Below are 21,969 nucleotides of genomic sequence, written 5' to 3' on the forward strand. Positions count from 1 at the left end.
ACACGCTGTGTATCTGCTCAGGCCTCACGACACGATCCCAGAGCTTAACCGCGCTTCAGCTGCATGTTACCCGGCTACAGCCGGCGCGAAACCGCAGCTCAGAGCCGCCATGACGCAAAGCTGAGGTTTTAGGACTCAATTAACACATTTTAAAAATTCAAAGGAAATTTAAATATATATATATATATATATATATATATATATATATATATATATATGCAGGAAAAAATATATTTTATTCATAATTTACAACATTGACTTTTTCATGAAAACGCAGAATAGAGTTCAGCATAAAATATTCAATTACACTTTTTATATTAGCACAAAAAATGTGAGGATCTGTTGATTTTGAGTTAGCAGTTGTCACTTGTGCATCAGATTAACAGCTGTACCGGAAACGCAACACAAAGGTTCCGGTAGGAACCTTAGTATGTAAAAAAAAAAAAAAACTTTTAAAACTTGCAACCCTAACAAATAAAATTTATGTAACATGTTAAAGTCTTTGCTCTATTCTTTTTTGTTTTTTACAAATGATTATGTAACAAACCAATAAATTTTATTTAGTTTTCCTTAGGCGTAAACTAAACTCTTCAAAATGAACGGAAATAAAAAATTTTAAATGTATAATTTATTAATTTCAGTTTCTGAACTGAATTCCTGCATCTGTAATTCAGAAGAAAAATCCAACTGTTGCAAAAAGACGACAGAACAAGTGAAGGTATTTCAGTTTAATATGTGAAACACTGGAGAGGAAATGAACACTTAATGTGTTGATAATGAAAAAAACAAAAATTTTCCAGTGCTTTTAGTGACATGGAGAAATTTTCTGCTGCAGGGAGTCAATTTATTCAATGTCTGAAAAACAACAGCTTATAATGACTGTTTAGGGCTGAATGAACAAATAATTAAAAAATTCAAATCTGCAGAAAATCAGAAACATTTTAAAAAGAAAATGTTCATAATTTACAACATCCACTGTTCCATGAAAAAGCAGAATAAAGTTTACCAGAAAATATTCTATTATACACAAAATAATGACGGCTGCATGCTGCAGAAGTGGCCTGACTTGTAATAATTTCCCAGGTTTAGCAGAGGAAGCAGCAGAACTCAGAGGAACCTTAAAGACATTCAGAACAGATTTCAGTAAAATAAAATAAATGCACAGATTTCAGTTTTTCAGGCAAACATTGAACATTTCTGAGGATCTCATTAGATGAGGACAGAGCTGTAGTGCACATGTAAGTAAGAGATCAGCTGATTGGACGATAAGTTTCTGAGTAGAAATGCACCGATTGCAGCTGCTGGGCCGGTCCGATTTTTGATTTCTGTAAAATTAAGAATTACATAAATCCAGATTTCCCTACAAAAGCTACAAAATGTCTGACTGAATTCAACATTTAAATACATATGTGAAGAACTGAATATTGTTATCGGTTGCTGTTATGCTTTACATATCAAATTTAACTGTGTAATTCAACACAAGCTAAGAGGGGGAGGAGCTGCGCCAGGGGGGCGGGGCTAGGTCCACCCAGGTGTTTTGGACTGCTTACTGGTTGCCATGGAGATTAAAGGATTTCTCAATCATCAAGGCAACACTCCAGGTTTGTTTTGATGAGGGAATAACTGCAACATGATGGAAACATTAAAAAGTTGATTTTAGATGATACTGTAACTTTGATTAGTGGCTTTAAAACAGTTTGCTGGTTCAAACAGCAACAACAGGTTTCATGCAGGGAAACTATTGTGTCCTTCTGAGACTCAACAAGGACAATAAAGGTTATTTAATTTCCCTTTGCAACCAATAAAGGTTATTTAATTTCCCTTTGAAACCAATAAAGGTCATGAGCTTTGGGTCATGACCAAAAGAACGAGGTCACGGATACAAGCGGCCGAAATGGGCTTCCTCCGCAGGGTGGCTGGGCTCTCCCTTAGAGAGAGAAGCTCGGCCATCTGGGAGGGACTCAGTAGAGCCGCTGCTCCTCCACGTCGAGAGGAGCCAGTTGAGTCTCGGGCATCTGGTCAGGATGCCTCCTGGACGCCTCCCTGGTGAGGAGTTCATGTCCCACCGGGAGGAGGGGAGACCCAGGACACGCTGGAGGGACGATGTCTCTCAGCTGGCCTGGGAACGACTTGGGGTTCCTGGAGGAGCTGGAAGAGGCTGGAGAGGGAAGACTGGGCCTCCCTTCTGAAGCTGCTCCCCCTGTGACCCGACCCCAGATAAGCGGCAGAAAATGGATGGATGGATGAATCAATGAAGTTATTTTTAAATTAAATTTGAAATGTTGCAATTTCACCAACTCAAATTTAAGACTTTTTAAGATCATTGGGAATGAAATTTAAGACTTGTACAAAAGATGATAAATTGCTGATGAATTTGCACGTACCCATTACATACTTGAAAAGCTTGCTAGCTGGCTAGCTAGCCCCAAAAGGTATATTAGCAGCTAGTTATCTTTAGCCACAGAATGCAATGAAGATGTCCGCATACAACTCAAACTTTAGCCTGACAGAAAAATCCTCAAAAATAAAAAAACTATATATGAGATAAATAGGCTTTAGAGAGCTGTCCTTCCGGTCTGGAAGTCTGCCCCCTGCTGGGCAGAGTGTTTATATCTCCGGGTTTTCTGTTTGTTGTAAACAGAAATACGAAAAACTTGTTCACCCAATTTTTGTATTTAAAAAGCAAAAAAGATTAATGATTCATAAAGATTCCTCTGTGATCAAAGTTCAAATTACTGAAGTTTGAAGGAAATTTCCACTTCAGCATGAAACCTTCCTATCGGCCGATTCCGATAATCAGCAGAGCAATCGGTGCATCCCAATGAAAAACACCAGGGATTCAGTTCTCAAGAGAAAAACAATGTAATTTCCCAACATTCCTCATTTAGGATCATTTTTCTTCAAATTCTCAATTAGGAAAGTGTAAACAATTCGCTTTAAGCAAGCACACAAAGAGTGGTTACAGGCACATTTGACCATTAGAAGCCATTCACATTTAAGGGACAAACGACCTAAAATAAAACCGTTTTAAGAACAAGGATTATTTAGGAGCTTCCTGCAAAAATGATCCAAAGTAAAGTTGCTTTGATTTAAAAAGTGGAACAAACAAGTCAACAAATGAGTATTTAGGACTCAAGTAATAAGAAAAAGCGTTCCCTCTTCTTTCTGAATTTCCCTTACAGTCGATAACCAGCAGTTTCAAAGAGTCGCACATCCGTCTTTAGAAAACTACGTTATTATCTGGAGCCAGAAACGCTGCATAGCGCTGCGCGGCTCCCTCCTGGACATTTACAAAGTCTTTTCCATCGGAGATCCGCCTGCAGCGTCCCCGCTCACAAATACCTGAAAACATCCTCCGACCGCCTCAGAACACGCCGGTTATAGATCCGACAGGCCCTCGGCGTGTTCGCTCAGCTCCATGGTGTAGTAGTCCAACGGACGCCTGCAGACACAGCAGCAGAAAAATAATAATAAAAACAACGGCAGAAAAACAAACAAAAAAAAAAAAGAGCAGAAAAATTTAAATAACAAAACAGCGGAAAAACAAAAAAAAGCATAAAAATTGAAAACAGCCTTAGAAATAAAAAAACAAAATTAAAAAACTGCATTAAAAAATGTCAGCTCAGACTAGATGAGCAAACGTCGCATGTCACTGACCTTTGACCTTTAAATGCTAATATTTGATCATAACCTCTACAAGTTTATCTCTGAATGCAACATTTAAAACCCAAATAAAACACGTTTTCACTGCTAAAGTTACAAATAAAGACAATTTTGTAGATTTTTTTAGATAAAATTCTACAGAAGAAAAATTGTTGCAAACATTTTAGGTTTTAAAATCAGTTGATGTAGGATTTTGAAATCATCTTTGATTCTTTTGCAGCTAAAGTCAATTTTTTTAAAGGAACATTTCAATTTAATTTTCCTTATTTTCTTTATAAAAAGAACAAGCAGGCAGCAGGTGGTTTAATCTGATATTTTATTGGAGGGGAAATGGAAAACTTGCTTATAAGATCACAAAACGTCGTCTTCAGTTAATTTATTCTTTTATTTACTGATTTATTCTGTTTGTTTTTCTCCCTTTCTTCCATGTTAGATTTTACAAAATGGACTCAAAAAGTCCAAATGACAAGATCATTAGAACCATTAATTGGGCATTAATTGGATCCTCACCTCCTCCTGTAGAGGTATGTGAACAGAGCCGCTCCGAGTCCGAGCAGCAGCAGAACGGCGACGATCAGTCCGATCTGCAAACCCAGAGCCGACGCTGCAACGCAAACCAAACTCTGAGAAACTTCCAGCAGATTCACAGATTAAACAGTCACTTTAAAGGACTTTGTTCTAAACATGTGAGGAAACAAATCAGAAACTTAAAGAACTTGTTTATTTCTCTATCTAAGAATATTAACGGAAAGTTGTGTGGAAGGAAAAATTGAGCTTCAGGACATACAAATACTTTCCAGTCGATTCAAAGATTTACGCTTAGAAGAATAGTCTGTGGACTTTGTTCTAAATTTATGAGGTAAATATATATATTTTTTTATTAACTTAAATAAACTGGAAGTTCATAGAATACTGTATCCAAGAATAGAGACGGAAAGTTGTGGGGAAGGAAAAAGTGCAGATTTTCAATAAAAAAAAACTTTTCTGGTTTGTGGGCTTTTCTAATTTTAGGAGAAAGTTTTTTTTATAAACTTAAACTAGTGACTCACAGATTGCTGTATCCAAGCATGGTGATGGAAAGTTAAGTGGAAGGAAGAAGTGAGGTGCAGGAGTACAGAACCAGTTACGAGTATTTACTCTGGTTGGTTTTCAGAATCTATTTGTTCATGAAAATAACAGAAACAGTGTGAAGATTTTTGCAACAAATTATTTTTTCTTTTCAAAGAAAATTAAAAACTTTTTGATATTTCAGGAATTATTGCTCATGGAAAATTTGACAGCACATACATGCTGCAGGTTTGGACACATTTTACTATAAAATGTGATGATATTCACGAGTTTTCACACAAAAATCCTGATGCTAAACTATATTTTCCTGCCTAATAACAGGTTTACTGTGTTTCTGTGGAATCGGAGCCGAACTAATTTAGTGATTCAACCGATTAGCAGCGGTTTGTGTGAATAAGCGCAGCGTTCTGAGTTTCGCCGTCCTGACCTGCTCCGGTGTAGCGGCCGGTGCTGGGAGGAGAGCAGGCCTCCACCCGAGCAGCAGAGGAATCCGAGCTGGCCGTCTGGATGATGAGCGCCCTCTGGTGGTCAGACAACGCCTGGATGTCGCCCTGCACCCGCAGCCATCCGGACACGCAGGAAACGTTGGTGCCTGCAGCAAAACGGGGGAACAAACTGAGTTTGAACACGAAACGGGAAGAAATCTGAGCTTAGCTGCGACTTTCTGCCAAACGAGGCTAAAAGTTAAAAACTGGACGGATCCGTTTTGCCTCAGTCCCGAACGGAGTGAATTTATGTCTGAGGCTCTTTGATTGTTCAGGATATAAGAGGCTGTTTGGACTTTTTAGTAACTTTAACTTAATAACAAGTGAGGTTGCAACAGATGATTATTCTAAAAATAGATTAATCGATGATTATTATGTCGATCAATCAATTATGCTGACGATTAAACTTTTCATTTTAAAAAACTGTAATTCTGCAAATTTCTCATTGAACCACTTAATCCTCCGCTGTTAAATGCTAAAAATACATTTAAAATATGCAAATAAATAATTTTTAAAAATCTGAAGATAAACATTTTATTGCCTGAAATGCAGCAGCAGTATTTTCTTTTTGTTTTTTACAGAACTTGAATCGGGTTCAGCTGCGCCACTTCAGGAGCTTAAAGGACAAGAATTACAGATTAAAAACAATAAATGTAAAAAGAGGTTCTGAATTGTAAATGTTTATTTTGTTAATAGATGGTTTTCGATTAAAATGTGATTAATTTCAATTAATTAAATTACAGACCCTGCAATAAACTCGATTAAAAACCTGAATTGATTCCCATCAGTAACTTAAATTAAAGTGCAAAAGGTTCACCTGTGAAAGTTTGCAGATGCAGTGAGTGACCTTCTGGAGACCCAAACCTAATCACAACTTTATCATTTAGACTTTATTTCACAATATTACAACTTTATTTTCAGAATACCGTGACTTTAAAAGAAGGAACGGATGGAAGCGACGACCCCTGACCTTGCAGATAGAGAGCTGAGATGCCGCAGTCGCACCTCTGCTCCAGGTAATCCGCCACTTCCGCCATCTTTGCTCCCTGAATCAAACCGCTGCAGTCTGGGACAAACAGAGGAAACTTCTGTCAAGGTTCATTTACGGTTTAATCATTTTAGGAGAAGAAGAAGTAGATAAAGGAGATGCAGAAGTTTGGGTTTCTTAATTAAAAAACATTGTTTATAAAAGTTTTTCCTGCTTGAATTCATTTTAATATTATTTAGTCTTTAAAATACTAATTTGCACATAACATTTGTGTCCATCTGATGACACCATTTTTAAATATTGCACCAGGTGTTAAGATGAATCAGTTGCTCAGCGCCTGGCATTTTCATCAGACTTCTCTCACTCCTAAAGGTTTTATGCGTTTTCCAGTCACATGGTGCCATTTTATAGCACAACCTATTTTTAGCTTCAGTTATAAAATAATACATATATCAAATGTGACTTAAAAGAAATTTTACTTCCAGATTCAACGTCTTGAAATTGGGCCTCTGTCTCTTTAAGAAGTCCCTGCTCTTCCTGAAGCTCCGCCTCCAGGAAGTCGTCCCAACATGGCTCCTCTATTAACCCTTTAATGTTTTTACCAGCGCTGCTCTGAAGAGCAGCTGCTATAATGAGCTCCGGTGTTTGCTAATTGCTGCTGGCTAGTCTGAAGGAGCTGGGTGGGGAGGAGCTGCGCCTTGGAGGCGGGGCTAGGTCCACCCAGGCGTTTGAACACCTGAATGGTTGCCATGGAGATTTAACTCTTCTCAAACATGAATGAAAGAATCAAAGTAGCTGGTTTGTTTTGATGACGGAAACATAAAAAAGTTTTCTACCTCTGAATCTGCAAATTTAATCAGTTCATGCTCCTCATTTCTGCTCACTTAGCCTTTCAGCGCTCCAGTGAAATCTGTGTGTAAACGGCGGCTACCTCCCGGCTGCTCCTGCCAGCTGCTGGCCGGCGGTCCGAGGCAGAGGTCGATTTGACTGGAGTAGGCGGAGCTTGGACAGATGTTGTTGCTATGCGGCGTTGGAGACGAGCTGGTCCACGACGACGGGCTGCGGACCTGACAGCAGGAGCAGCGGCTGAGCGACACGGGACCGTTCCCCACGGACCTGCACAAGCAACCAACACACACACACAGAAACACACACACACACAGAAACACACACACACAGGAACACACACAGGAACACACACACACAGAAACACACACACACACACAGGAACACACACACACACACAGAAACACACACACACACAGGAACACACACACACACAGAAACACACACACACAGAAACACACACAGGAACACACACACACAGGAACACCCAGGAGCACACACACAGGAACACACACAGGAACACACACACACACAGGAACACACACACACACACACACACACACACACACACACACACACACACACACACACACACACAGGTTTTCATTCAGTCAGAGGCCTCCTGGCAGAGCTGCATCTTAATATAATTTGTTAAAATTCGTATTAGAGCTGAAATGATTAATCTGACTGGTCTTGATTAATTGATTACTGATCTGTAAATATTTTCTCGTCAGTTTTAGCTTCACCTGGTTCACATTCTGTAAAAAACATCCCAAATTAAAGCTAATTAAACACCTTTTGCTGTTCAATTATTGATCAGTTAACCCAAACATAATCAGTCCGACCCGGTACTGATGCAAGTCCAGAAGGAAGAGCTGAAGATTTTTAACTGCAGATACTCACTAAAGCAAAGTTGTTATTGCATTCTAGGCAATAAAATGTCTATTTTCTTATGTAAAATTAATTGAATTATTTGCATAATTTAATGTATTTCAAATACATACAAAAGTTCAAATTAAAAATTTGTGGAATGTGACAATTTACATATCCGATTAATTGATTAATCAGTTATTAAAAATAATCGTTAGTTGCAGCCCTGGTTAACGTAGAGCTGCAGCTACCCAGGAAAAACCTGGTTTCTGGTTGATATGAGCTCTTAGTACAAATCTATACTGCATTAATATGTTAAAGTTTTAATAGTTTTGTTAACTGATGCATGTCATTGTTTATTTCTGGACTTTTCTCCAGGTTGGTTCTGAAAAAGCTGCCACCTGCTCTCCAATGGGCCGGTCACGTTAGTTTTATCACGTTATCGCGATAAACAATAATATTATTATTGTTTTGAGACCATTTTTAAGTCATATAATTGTAACGGCAATAATAGAAAACACATTCTCAAAGATCAATAAACTTTAAATTCTAATGACATTTAACACTGGAGCTGGAGGACATTTAAAATATCCAAAATAAATAAACAAAATAACAAAAGCAACAAATAAAATGAAAACAAATTTGTCCTTCAAAAAAAGGAGCATTTTGAGACCAAAAAACCAGATTGAAGAGTTTTTATCATCCAATTTTCAATAGAAATTGATAAAATCATGCAAACAGAAATTATTTAGCTCATTTTAATGTATCATGCATTTAATGATTTATTGCTTATTGGAGCAGTCTTGCTCTCCACACGTATAATCTTGGATAAAAGCAGAAATGTGCTCATTTCTAACCAATAAACGCGGGTAAACGCCATCTCTAATGTTGACATTAAAACATTTGCCACCTGAGAGACGGCAGGACTTGTCGCCCCCTGGTGGTGGACAGGGAGGCGAGCAGCCGCTGGTTCTCGCTGAACACCAGCACGTCTCTGAGGCTGGAGTTGGTCAGCGCCGTGCCGGCCCTGCAGACGCTGAACAGGTCGTAGCAGAGGACCGCGGCTCCTCCCGCCGGCACCGAGGTTCCCTCAGGAAAGGCCTGATCTGCGCCACAAAGACACAGAAAGTACCAGTAATTTACCGGATTAGAGACCCAAATTATCCATTAGTGAGTTAATCTGTCAACTACTGATTAACTCATAAGCAGCTATTTTCTTACAGGTTTTCTCTTGTAACAAGAGCGACGAACGTCTTTCCATCATATAAAGGCAACATGTTCAAAATATGCTAAATAATAATAAAAAAACAATTAAATGTTAACATTATTTTTTTGTCAGCTGTATTAAATACTGACAGAAAATGGATCCGTGGTTTTCTAACTTTATTAAACTCAGATATATAAAATACACCAATAAATGAAGCTCTACGGTTGTTGAAGTGCAACAAAGTTGTAGATTGAAATCAAAGTAAAATTTCCTCAAAAAAGCTAAAAACCCCCACCCCCAAAAACCGGACTCTGTCCATCTTGTGTCCATTGGCTCCGCTTGAGGACGTGGCGCCCTCTGCTGGATGGCGGCCAAACTACGACAATAAAAGAACCACTAAGCTGGCGGTGTCCAAACGTTTAGTCATTAAGACGAAAACTATTAAGTTGAAAGACCTCCAGGGAAATTTTTTAAATTAACACTGTAAAGATTTATTCCTCAAGACATTTGTTATGTTTTATCTATTACATAGTACAGTAATTAGTATTTTAATAACGCAAAGCAGTCTAATTCATGGAGAAACTGAATCTGTAAATCGTTTTTGAGCTGAAATAGCAAAGTGTAATCAATTAAAAACAGAAACACTGTTAACAAAAGGAAATAAAAGGAAAATTTCAATTTCATCGCAAATTCAACAAAATCATCCAGACAAGTGGAGCTGGGGCCACTTCGGTCTAAGCGCCATGAGTTGATCAACTGTAACTAATTTTAGTCTAATAAACCATTTATTGAGAGTGAAGGATAAACCTGCGTCATGGCCATGTCCAACGACATAGAAGCCGTCCTGGCCGATGACTCCTCGTAACGGGAGGGCGATGGCGGTCCCGCCGACGTCCTGGTCGAACACGGAGAGCACCAGGCCCCGCAGGTCGGTCAGGGGCGGCCCCTGCAGCTCCACGAAGCCCGCCTGCTGGCTGTGGTTGCTCCAGCGCGCGCTCGACACCTCGCTGATGACGACGCCTTCCGGCGCCGGAGGAGGACGGGGGCAGATGTTCTCCCGCAGAGGAGTGGGTGGAGCCACCTGCTCGGATCGAACCAGGTGAGTTAGAGGAGAGAAACAACGGTCCATGTTTCACAGAGAAGACGTCTGTAAAAAACTGAGACACATAAATTTGACCCTTATGGATTTATTCTGCTTCTAACTTTTGGGCACAGTTAAATATTTATCTTATTCTGACTTTTTGTCTGTTAAGCTCAAGACCTTATTCTGGTATTATTTTGGCTTTATTCTCATAACATTATGACTTTTATGTTGTACAGCTTTATTCTTGCTGTATCACCTTATATTAATTTTTCTTGTAATATAATATCTGAAGGAGCTGAGTGGGGGCGGAGCTGTGCCTCGAAGGCGGGGCTACGTCCCCCCAGGCGGTTTGAACAGCTGAATGGTTGCCATGGAGATTAAAGGATTTCTCAAACATGAATGACAGAATCAATCGAGGTTTGTTTTTGATGAGGGAAAAACATTAGAACATGTAAAGATCAAAAGAACATTTCAGTCCGCTTTGTGTTTTTACTGTTCTCACCGAGAAGGCCGACAGGTCCAACGGGTAGAGGCCTCCACAGCGGCTGAGTGCCTCATCGCCGGGCAGAACATCGGGATCCTCCAGCAGCGGCAGCTGCCCCGGGGTCAGCGCCTTGCTCAGCTCCTGCGCCTCCATGTCCGACCCCCTCTGCCGGTACACCACGGCGTCCAGCAGGCCCCGGGTCGGGATCCCCCTCTGGACCGCCGACGGCGGGCCGGACAGGCTGCGGTACAGCGCCACGGCGTCCGGCCCGTTCTGGATGGTGTTGGGAGGAAGGCGGAGCGACGGCGCCGGCGCCAGCCTGTCGCTGCCCAGCAGGAAGTAACCCTTGGCGGTGGTGAAGTGGCCGCTCAGGCTGATCTCCCGGTACGGCTTGTTGTTGTGCGCGCTGAAGAGCAGAATCCAGACGCCCTGCAGCGAGGCCCGCAGGCCCGACGGGTGCCACAGCTCGATGTACTCCCCGTCCTCGGCCGCGCCCGGCGTGTCCGTGTTCAGCTCATTGATCAGGAAGTCGCCGCTGCTGCCCGGCGGCAGGTGAGGCGGCGAATCCGTTCCGCCAGGGATCACTGGTCGACAACGAGAACTTTTACCTGAGAGAAGCTGGCTCACAAAAACAAAACTGATGTTTGTGTAGCAAACAGTTTCATTTCTGCTGCTTTTGAAGAGCCAGTCACAAAGTGCGACTTGGACCTAAGAAACATGATAAACTGGAGTAACGAGGAATAACTAGAGACAAGAAACAAGCGTAACTGGAAACAATGGGAAGGACTGAACTAAAATAAAGCAGAAACAGAAACGATCCCGAAAGGAGCCCAGAGAAATCAAACCGCAAAACAACCAGGACATAATATATCAAATATGACTTAACTGTGTTTGTCCCGCTTCTGTTTTGAAGATATTCATGAAAAAATTCAGCCGGCCAATTCACATTACCCAAATCAAACAAACTGGTGTCCAGCGTTTTTGCAGCAAAAATATTTTGTTGCTTTCTTTTCTGAGGTATTAAAGTTTCTGGAGGTCATAGAAGGTCAACCACATTTCCATCCATCCATCCATTTTCCTTCACCCTTGTCCCTCAGTGGGGTCGGGAGGGGTGCTGGTGCCCATCTCCAGCTCACGTTCCGGGCGAGAGGCGGGGTACACCCTGGACAGGTCGCCAGTCTGTCGCAGGTCAACCACATTTATGAAATAAAAAAGGGAGTCAAGCAACTCTGCAGCTCAGACATTTTGAGATTAATCTCAGAAATTTTCTAGAAGAAAATTAAACATTTCTGAGTTTCAAAAGTCAAAAGTTTTAAAATTTTCAGACTCAGAAATTTCCAGAAAATTTCTGAGTTTAATCTAAAAATGTCTGTGGTTGTGGTGAAAATCATTTTTCTTGCATATTTTTTATGTTTGGAGCTCAGAAATGTTCTTGTTTTTTTGTTGAAAATGTGTAAACAGTATTGGCTTAAGGAACAAACTAATTTTACTGAGCGTACATCCTGGTACTTCCTGCTTTATCTCCGGCCATCACACAGCTGACGTGTGGATTAGTGCTGCTGAAAATGATCCACCATCATTAACAGGAATTTATCCATCATTAACGGTACGGCAGGAAAAGATCTAGCAACTTCAAACCAGTAAACAAAACCAGTTAAAACATGCTGTTAAGCTAACAGCAAACTGATTAAATACCTTAGAGAGGTGGAGAGTCATTATCGCCTTTTATTTCTGGTGTTATGTAAAGCACCAGCAACAGGCGGTTATATAAGCCCACCAGTTTGCCCTGTTTGCCCTGAGGGACATAAACACACCCGGCAGATGGCTGGAATCTACCAGATCACGGCCTGTTCGCGCCGTTTCCACCCAGAGAAACGCTCCCACAGCCGGAGGAGAGGCATGGAGAGGCTCAGGAGGAGCTCTGCCCCCCGGGGCATCTGGGCGAACAATGAGAACACGGCTCAGGGCGGCTCTGCATTTCCACCAGATCAGCAGACTGCACCAGACAAACTCCAAGGATACCTGTCTGTTTCTGTCCAGCAATACACAATGACCCACGCCATCTTGGTAGGCGAAATGCGCAGCGGGCCTCTGGCTTCCAGACCAACAAAAAGAAAACATCTCTTAACAAAAATGGCTGCTGTCAGGATCAACCCATATGAGACGGAGAAGGAAAATAACTCAGGCGATGTGAACGAGCTGCCTCCGATCTCATGCTACGATAACGTTAGCTACCTAGTGAACAGGAAGAGTGGGAACAACATGGAGGAGCTTCAACTGAAATCCATAAACCAATGTTTCAACAGATTTCTAAAGAACTCTTTTTTTAAAATCTCTTTCTCACTGTTTATTACATGTTGTTTTTATTTTAATTATGTAAAGCACTTTGAAATGATTTGCTGCTGAAATGTGCTATACAAATAAAATTTGACTGACTGACTGACTGACTGACTGACTGACTGACTGACTGACTGACTGACTGACTGACTGACTGACTGACTGACTGACTGACTGACTGACTGACTGACTGACTGACTGACTGACTGACTGACTGACTGATTGATTGATTGATTGATTGATTGATTGATTGATTTGTGTAAATAAGTTTCTGGTGACTGGCATATCAAGTATATTTAGTATCAAACACACAGGCTACATGTCCACTAGCAGATAAAAGCTACATTAGCCAAGCTAATTTGCTGCTTTGGCAGAAAGTACTCTAGTAAATATCACTGATGTTTATCTTGGTACTCTAAAACTGTAATCGAGTAACAGTTGTAATGTGTTGTTCATACTTTAAAAGACTTGATAAAAGACTTTTTAAAGCATCGTTATTACTTTAACAGCAAGAAGTTGCTGTGTTAGTCTGAGTCTTTTATTTTGAAATGTTTTTGAGTCATTTCCTGGTTAGCTACTGAATGATCAACCAATTTGCTACATTAGCATTGAAGAAGCCTCCATCACTGATGGTGCAGCAACATTTACGGTACAAAGAAAAAAAGGAACAGTAAAGACCGAGGTAAAAAAGCACAGCGAGAATACCTCGACTGGCTAACTGTTAGCAGCTAACACGGCTAAAGTTAGCCGCTAAAGTTAGCCTCCAGAGTTAGCCTCTCTGCTTCATGGTGTCCTGCTGGTGCTAAACTAAAGGCCTTTTTCCATCTTTTTAATAGGATCAGGGCTACAAATATGTATCTGAAATATGTAGAGATTCTTTAAAGTAATATACTCATAAATGCTGTTTAGAGGAGAACTTTCCCGCCTTTTTAAGGGTTAGAACGGCTTTAGATTTAGACGAATTACAAAAGGCAACATAAGGCCAAATATGAATACAGATTCATTAAAACACAGATTGTAATTGATGATTATTATTCCTAATAATAATGTCTGAAGCAGCAAAGCAAGCATAACAGTGAGGTTGGAGAAAAAAACAATAATCCCACAAGATAAACCAAAATTCCTCCATTTCATAAAACAACTTGTTTTTGTTCCGCATTTTCTCTCCTTCATTGCTCTCAGTGGTTAATTTGCTCTGCAGCATTCACCACACAGTTTCAGTTCTTTAAGTGAATGAATCTGTTTAAATGAGAACCATTTACTGAAAAAAAATAACATCAAGGTCACCAGAAAGTAAAAACTAAATGTTCCTTTTTTACTGTTGATTTCACATGTAAGCAAACAACTTCACCCAAACATCTCAGAGATCATTTGGTTTCACTTCCTGTTTATGACACAGGAATTTAAAAATAACAGGATTTATGCTCAGCATTTTGACTGAAACCTGATGCCAAGCTGTTTCTGTTACAACCCAGATTAACTTGGTTTTACTTAATACATGAACTTTTTGTTGTATGACTTTATTCTCATATTTTCTCAGCCTGGTTCTGACACTTCGCCTTTAGAAAAGATTTTACTTTTACTCAGGTTATTTTCTGATAACCTGAAGAACATAAATGCTAGTGTCTGTGTTCAGTGACTAAAAAGCAACAACAGAAGGAGTCTAAATGAAACCGCAGTGAGATGCAAACACTTACAGATGGTGTGGGGGCAGATTTTGGGCCAGGGGCATTTGTTGGGCAGCCCGGGAGTCTGTGGCGCCTCCCAGAAGGTGCCGGGATCTCTGGCCCAGGTAGCCACACCGCAGCGACTCAGGTAGAAGCCGCCCTCTCGCAAACTGGAATCAGAAACGAAACAAGACTGGATTTGTTTATCTGTTGGCAGGGAAATAACAGCTGTGAAAGCAAAACAGGGCTTGAACTACATCATCAGTAATACAAAATGAAGTAGTGTAAGCAGCTAAAGTGCAACTTTATTTTTACTTTACTGTGAAAGCTTAGCCCCGCCCCAATTTAGAAAATTCCCAAAGTGGGCGGAGCCAAAGGGTACTGAGGGGCGTGGCCAAGAACTGTTACCAACTTAGTAACTTCATATTCTCAGATCCTGATTGTTTCTTTTCTTTTCTTTTCTTTTTTTTAAAGCGACTAGAGACAAATGTGACAACTTTTTTTTCCTGTTTCTGGAGATTTGCTTCAAACAAAATATTGCAGAATTCAACAGGTTTTCATGAAAATGTCACAAAGTGCTACAAAACATACAGAAAGCCTCAATAAGGGCCAATTTAGACAATGTATCTGCAAAAGAGATATGATTTAGGGCTTAGCTACTCGTTAAACTTTAAAATATTAGGTGAAAAGTAATATATGTGGCTAATATTTAGGTTTCTAAAGTTAGACTCCAACAAAACCTTTTGTTCACATAGAGCTGTTATACATGACATTGTAGATTAAAAAGAGGAGTGAATATCTGTACGAAAAACTCGGAATTTTTACATTAATCACAAAACAAATTCTAGAAAAAATTTGGAAATCTTTGAGTTTGAAAAGTTGAAAATTAACAAGAAAAGAACTCTGAAATTTTAAGATTAATCTCAGAAAAATTCTGGGAAAAACTTGGAAATTTTGGGGTTTGAAAAGTAAAAAAAAATTGCAAGAAAAAAAGTCTATATTTTAAAACTGTCCAGGTTTTTAAAAGAAATATTCTTAGATTATTTTTTTTTAATTTCTTGCATTTTTCTTACTTTCTGAGTCTCAAAAGTAAAATATAAATATACTTTTCCACTCAGTAATGTCCAAGGTTTTTCTAGAAAATTTCTGACATTAACCTAAAACTTTTTTTCTTGCTGAGTTTTTATTTTTCAATCTCAGAAAGTTCAAAGTTTTGTCCTCCTTTAATTTTTCTATCCACAAAGGCCCTGACACGCCGTCGTAGTTATCGACTGATAAAAGTATTTTCAGAAGGTTTCAGTGAGCGGAGGCCATTTCCTTCCACCGCTGACATCATAAAATGAAGAGGAACTAAAGTCACACGCCAACCGCGTCACCGTTCCTCAACTGAATAAAAAAACCCACACCTCAAAACTAACCAGAGGAAAGTTTGAGCTGAACTCATTTATGAGGCAGAAAGGCTCATGGGAGCTGCTGACGGTCTGACCTGGTGCTGAGCTGGTAGGGCAGCCTGCCGGGGATCAGCGTCTCCGTCAGGTTGGAGCTCGGCTTGTTTCCAGGCCCGGCGAACACGAACGCATCGAGAGGCTGCGTCTGCCTCAGCGGACTCCCCACCGGGAAGTCTGCAGCTCTGCCGCTGTAAATAGCCACAGCGCCAGACTCATCGCCTGAAGAGAAGCAGAAACAGAAATTACAAAATCAGCCAAAGAGAAACAGATGAACAAGTCTGTTTCCGTCTGTTTCTGAGACTTAAAGTGATTTAGTTAAGAAGCCAGAGAAAATGCTGGAGTGATCTGAGCGTTTTTGGTTTAGAACATGGCTGCCCCTCCCCAACCTGCTGCTGCACATCGCCAATATGCTTACTGGAAATGTAGCTGTATGGAGATATTTCCAGTCACTGAGGATGCGAAAATGAAAACAGCGCCACCTATCTTTGTTAAAGCTGCAGTAACTTTTATAAAAAAATATTTTTTTTACATATTTGTTAAACTGTCCCAGATAAAAGCTACATTAGCTAAGCTAATTTTGCTAGCTTGGCAGTAAGTACTAAAGTAAATATCACTGACATTTGTCTTAGTATTACAGAGGTGCTGGAGTATTTAGAAATTATAATCAAGTAATAGTTATAATGTACTTATATTGTTTATAAGATAGGAACAAGGTGACAGCTAGTACTAAGCTCGCAGCTTCTTTATTGTTGCCATAGCAACTCGTAGCCACTGCCTACCAAGATGGCCGTCAGTTACAAGGTTTCAGGAATGTGACGTCACATGTACATGGAACTAACCTTTCATGTATTTCTTGTTGACGGTCATAAAGTTGAGTCCATTCCTGGAGGTGTCCACGTCCATGCTAACGCTAACCTTGTCCGTTTTCCCATCCCACACCACCAGAACCACGGGCCCTGCAGCCGAGGCATCTGTCAGCTCCACCGACCCGTCCACCTGTCCGCTGCCCAGCTTCAGCTCGTTAATGAAGGGACTGGTTAGCGGCGCGGCCGGCGGGGTGCAGTTGTTCGGCTGACCTGGGGACGGCACCGACACCCGGAAGCCCCATTGGTCGTCCGACAGCAGGCACCTTTCGATCGACTCGTCCGACTCGTGCGCCGCTTCGTCTTCAACAAACGCCGGTTCTCCGGGCGTCAGAACCTCCGCCAGGAACTCGGCTCCTCCGGAGCGCCGCGTCATGTAGACCACGGCGTCCACCAGCCCCACCGCCGTGACGTTCATCTTCTCCAGGTAGCGGGCGGCGGCGGTGCGGTAGAGGACCACGGCGTCCGGGCCGTTCTGGACCGTGTTTGGGGGAAGGAGGATGGCCGGCTTGGGCATCAGGTCCAAGGAGCCGACCAGGAAGAATCCTCTGTCGTCCGTGCTGTGGTCCTTCAGGTCCAGAACCTTGTAGGCTACGTTCCCTTTGCCGTTATAAAACACCAGGGTGTAGCCATCCAGGGAGGCTCGCTGTCCACTGGTGTGGTACAGCTCCACGAACTCGGTGGTGTCCAGTCCGGGATTATCAGCGTTGATCTCGCTGATGATGAGGCAAGAGTCTGCACCGACCATCACCAGCAGGCAGAAACAAATCGATAAAGTAACAAACATCTTCTACAAGTTTTCTGGAAAACTTCGACGGCACAGCAGCTTCTGGAAAACAGAACAAGAATCATCTAAAACTTAAAGAGTAAACTGAAGAAATGCTGTTATTTGTTTTAAAAGGTGACAATAAAAGGAACCGGACACGAAATAAACACCAAGTTCAACCAAGAAAAAAACAAAAAAACAAATTTAGTTTGTTTGTTGAAATTGCAGGAAACAGGCGGACCGCGTTGGGTCTGCTGGAAATGAGAAAACTGGAAAAGGATCTTTTTATTTTTCCCTGTAAGTTAACAAGTGAGTCAATTCTAATCGTTGTTGAAAGGAATCAATACACAGATACTAGAGTTGACCCTGTTTTTTTTTTTTTTTGCATGTTCTTTTATATATATATATATATATATATATATATACATATTTTTTTTTTAATTGTATTCTGATGATTTATTGCTTATTGCTAAAGCTATATATATGCATGTTTTTTACAGTTTGTGGTTATTTACTGCTCTGTGTTCTTCTATCAGCAACTGTTTGCATTCTCCGTCAATTAATCGTTGCTAAATGAATTAACATTATTTCAATCGTTTCACCCCTATTTATCAGCACATTACTTGAAAATGATCTCAAAGCAACATTATCGTTTATCGCAATAATTACTGGGACAATTTATCGTCCAGCAAATTTGTTGTTGCAGCTTTCACACGATCTCTGCATCATTTGAAAGGTATTTTTTAAATAAAAATCTAGAACATAATATTGGTAAAATAGGTGTATTAACATAAAGAACGACTCTTTGTGTGTTTTTTGTTCCCATTGACAGTGGAAATCCGCATCTGATCCATGAGTCACGAAACGTTGCGAAACACATTGGCAGGAAAATGGAAACTTTGCCTGAAATATGGAAAAGCTTCAGATGTGATCAATGAAGGAAATGCTCACGCAGACTGAAAAAAAGTTGCATGCAAGCTCATTTTTACACAAGATGAGACTAAATCTCCTACATTTGGATTTTTATTGTCCCTTCATGAGGTTTTATTGGTTTAAAGGCGGAAAATCGTTGCTATTTGGGAAGCTGTGGTCCCATTCTGGCTCGGAATGATCTGCCACCTCCAACAGTTATTCCAGTCACGGTCAGGCTGCTGCTATGCATGCATCTTTCCGTCGAAAAAAAAAGCCTGTCAATCTGCTGTGAAACCCTGCAAACAAGCCTCTGTTACCGCGCTGCGACTTACCGGGACTCCTCCGGTTCGGTGTCGGCTCCTAAACATCCGAACTTTATTCTCTGGGAGGGAAAATGGAGGCAGGCTGGAGGGAATAAAGTGGTAAAGTTTGTTTTCTGCTCTCCGCCGCTCCCGTCATTCACAAAGCTCCACTTTCTCTCTCCCCCCGTTCAGCTCCGTGCTGTGGGCGGTCACAGTGACAGACACAAGGGAGAGCTTTTTCTGTTTTCCTGGGGCTCAGATTCCCACAAACCGACACCAAAAAAACAAAAACAAAACAAACAAAAAAAGCCACGAGAAAAAAAAGCAACAAAAACCGCAGGATAAAGTTTGCAGATTGAATCTGGGACGTGAAAATGTGTCTGCGAGTTCATCCCCAGACGCCTTGGACCTGAAGGGGCCCCTGACCCCACTGCGAGGAAAAGTCCCGCCCATCATGCGTGACACATCAGTGTGAAGAGACTTGATTCACATCCGTATTCACACTCACGCAACTTTTTCACGTCTTCACATCTTATGGAGAGACATTTGGTCCAATATTATAGCAAGTAGCAGAATTTGAAGAATTTTGCAGAATTTTTTTCATGTTTTCAGAAAACGAATGCATTGAATTTCCATAACAGAATGACAATAAAATAGGATTACCATTTTTATTCACTCAGACATTTTCCAAAAGACTTTGAAATTTCTGAGTTCTAAGAGTTGTACATTTATGATAAAAAAAATCTCAGAAATATTTTTGGAAAAACAAAGGAAATTCTGTGTGAGGGATTCACCCCCCCCCCTAACAGGAGCTGTTTCTGTGTGTACTTTATATATTCTAATTTATTTGGGTAAATGTATTGTGTTTGAGGAAGTAACTTGATTTATTTACTTGTTTAAATCATCTTCTCATCTCTTTGAGGTCACCGGGTCATGTGTTGCCATGGAAACGCGCCCATGCAACTGTAAACATTTTTTTAGGAATAGTTTAGTATAAATGTTCTTTCTTCCTGGAAATGTAAATGTCTCCACCCCTTTAATTAGTCCTGGTGGGAGCCAATCCCTTAAAAGCCAGGTGGTTCAGATGAGCGGCAGATTCTCCCTCCTCTTGTTTGACTGCAGGACATGCTGAAAAATGAACTGAAGCATGTGAAGCTGGAGATAAAGAAAAAGTTGAGAGCTCTTAAACTGCTGGCCCCAGTCTGGTCTTTGGTTGCAAACTAACAAGCTCCAAAAGTAAAAAATTTGGAAGAAAAAATCTGACATTTTGCGATTAATTTCAGAAATCTTCCTTTAAAAAACTTGAAAATTCTCTGACATTAAAAAGTTGAAAATTTGCAACAAAAGACTCAGAAATTCTAAGATTAATCTCAGAAATTTTTAAGGAAAAAAACAAGAAAATACTGAGGTAGAAATATTGAAGAATTGAGAGAAAACACAACTTTCTAGATTAATTTAAAAAAAACTTGGAAATTTCTGAGCTCAATAAAGTAGAACATTTTTACTTCTGAAACTGAAAATTTCCAACTTTTTTCTAGAAAATATGTAAAATTAATGTCTATTTTTTTTTTTTAGATTTTTTTCAGAAATTTTTGCCTAAATGAGTTTTATTCAATCGATCCCTGATTGGTACCATACATTCCCCAAAAATATATATTTAAAGTTGAAAGTCTGTGGAGAGAAAATTGTTCCAATATTTTTACAAGCAAAAATGACAGTTCAAATTTTTAATTTGAAAAGGAAAAAAAAAGTATTTCAAAAATGAAACTTTTTCAGTAAAAAACAAGTTTTGAGACTAATTTACAAAGTGTATGCAACAGTTGAACCTACATTTGTGTTATTTTCTTCAGAGGTTTTCTGAAGAGAAACATGAAATATTCACACCATGAAATGATAAATAACAGGGTAACCAAAGCACAGCCATGTGGGACTCCTTATGTAAGAAACTGATCAGAGATCTTCATATCGCCTGATCTGAGTCCAGTTTCTGAGCACAAGATTTTAGAATTAAAGATTAAATTTATTAAAAACCAAACAGAATATCACAGACATTGTTGCTTTTCATCACATTTAACTGCTAATTCATTGTCACTTCAATGATAATGTGCTTTTATTCTTCTATTTAAAGGAAGGTGACACATTATTCACAACTTTTTAAGTTACAAAACGTTCAGAGCTCATTTGGATTCAGTTCCCTTTTACTCTCATGCCCCTTATAAAAACTTAACAGAAAATAGAAAACAAATTTAATCAAAAATAGTCATAATTTTCTAGTTAAAGTTAAAGGACTTAGTGGTATATTATTATTTGCTTTCTAGCTCTGGAACAAGTTAATCTGCAAAAGAACAAGAAGAATGCATCAGGTGGAAAATATTCTCTGAGCTGTCAACTGTTGAAAACTGTTCAGTTTTACAAAAAACCCTCATAAAACAAGTTTAAATGGTAAAAATACAAATATTAGTGTTAAAGGCATTAATGCCTTGAACACAGTAAATGACAGAAAAAGACAAGAGAAGCTCTGAATGCATCCAGAAATACGTTTGGATTCAGGATGATAGAAACGAGGCTGCGCTCCCTGGTGGCAGAAAGAGGAAACTGCCAGCAACCAGATTATAGGTTCCGGGTTTCTGTTATAAAAAGGAAACTTTATCAATCAGCGCATCAGTTGTTTTTTAATGAAGGTGAAATAAAACAGGCAGCACATTAAACAGAAAATGGAGCTCCAACTTAATTATTTGTATTTTTTTTACTTAATTTGTTACATGGAGTCGAATTAAGTTTGTCAAATTTAACTTATTCACGTTTGACAACTTATTAAACTTAATATATTTGATTGTATAAACTTAACTTCATTACTTGTAACATTTTTTTTAAGTTTGATCACCTGTTTCCTTTTTTCGGTGTATCGTGAAGCATGGCGGTGGCTCAGTGATGCTTTGCTTTCTCTGCTTGTGGATAAAAATATGAATTCATAAAAAT

General features: G+C 39.9%; 1 protein-coding gene across 1 annotated transcript; it reads right to left on the reverse strand.

The window, feature by feature from the left end:
* Positions 1-713: 713 nt before the first annotated feature.
* Positions 714-19,490, reverse strand: LOC106903587 (uncharacterized). Its single transcript, XM_014967491.2, has 12 exons — positions 19,021-19,490; positions 16,987-17,839; positions 16,186-16,366; positions 14,730-14,869; positions 10,714-11,279; positions 9,935-10,208; positions 8,831-9,026; positions 7,136-7,320; positions 6,187-6,282; positions 5,159-5,323; positions 4,174-4,267; positions 714-3,442 (listed from the first exon to the last, which is right to left on the reverse strand). The coding sequence occupies exons 2-12, from the start codon at positions 17,795-17,797 to the stop codon at positions 3,379-3,381; spliced, it is 2,772 nt and encodes a 923-aa protein (XP_014822977.2). The 5' UTR covers positions 17,798-17,839; positions 19,021-19,490; the 3' UTR covers positions 714-3,378.
* Positions 19,491-21,969: the final 2,479 nt, after the last annotated feature.

The sequence above is a fragment of the Poecilia mexicana genome, unplaced genomic scaffold (assembly GCF_051168715.1).
Source record: "Poecilia mexicana isolate PSO_F unplaced genomic scaffold, ASM5116871v1 scaffold_19, whole genome shotgun sequence".
In the NCBI taxonomy this organism is placed as follows: Eukaryota; Metazoa; Chordata; class Actinopteri; order Cyprinodontiformes; family Poeciliidae; genus Poecilia; species Poecilia mexicana.

Coding starts and splice junctions, on each gene's coding strand:
- LOC106903587 (XM_014967491.2), bottom strand. CDS start 17,797: ATGTTTGTTACTTTATCGATTTGTTTCTGCCTGCTGGTGATGGTCGGT. Junction 16,367..16,986: donor CAACAAGAAATACATGAAAG/GTTAGTTCCATG, acceptor GCTTCTCTTCAG/GCGATGAGTCTGGCGCTGTG. Junction 9,027..9,934: donor TGGACATGGCCATGACGCAG/GTTTATCCTTCA, acceptor TTTGTGGCGCAG/ATCAGGCCTTTCCTGAGGGA.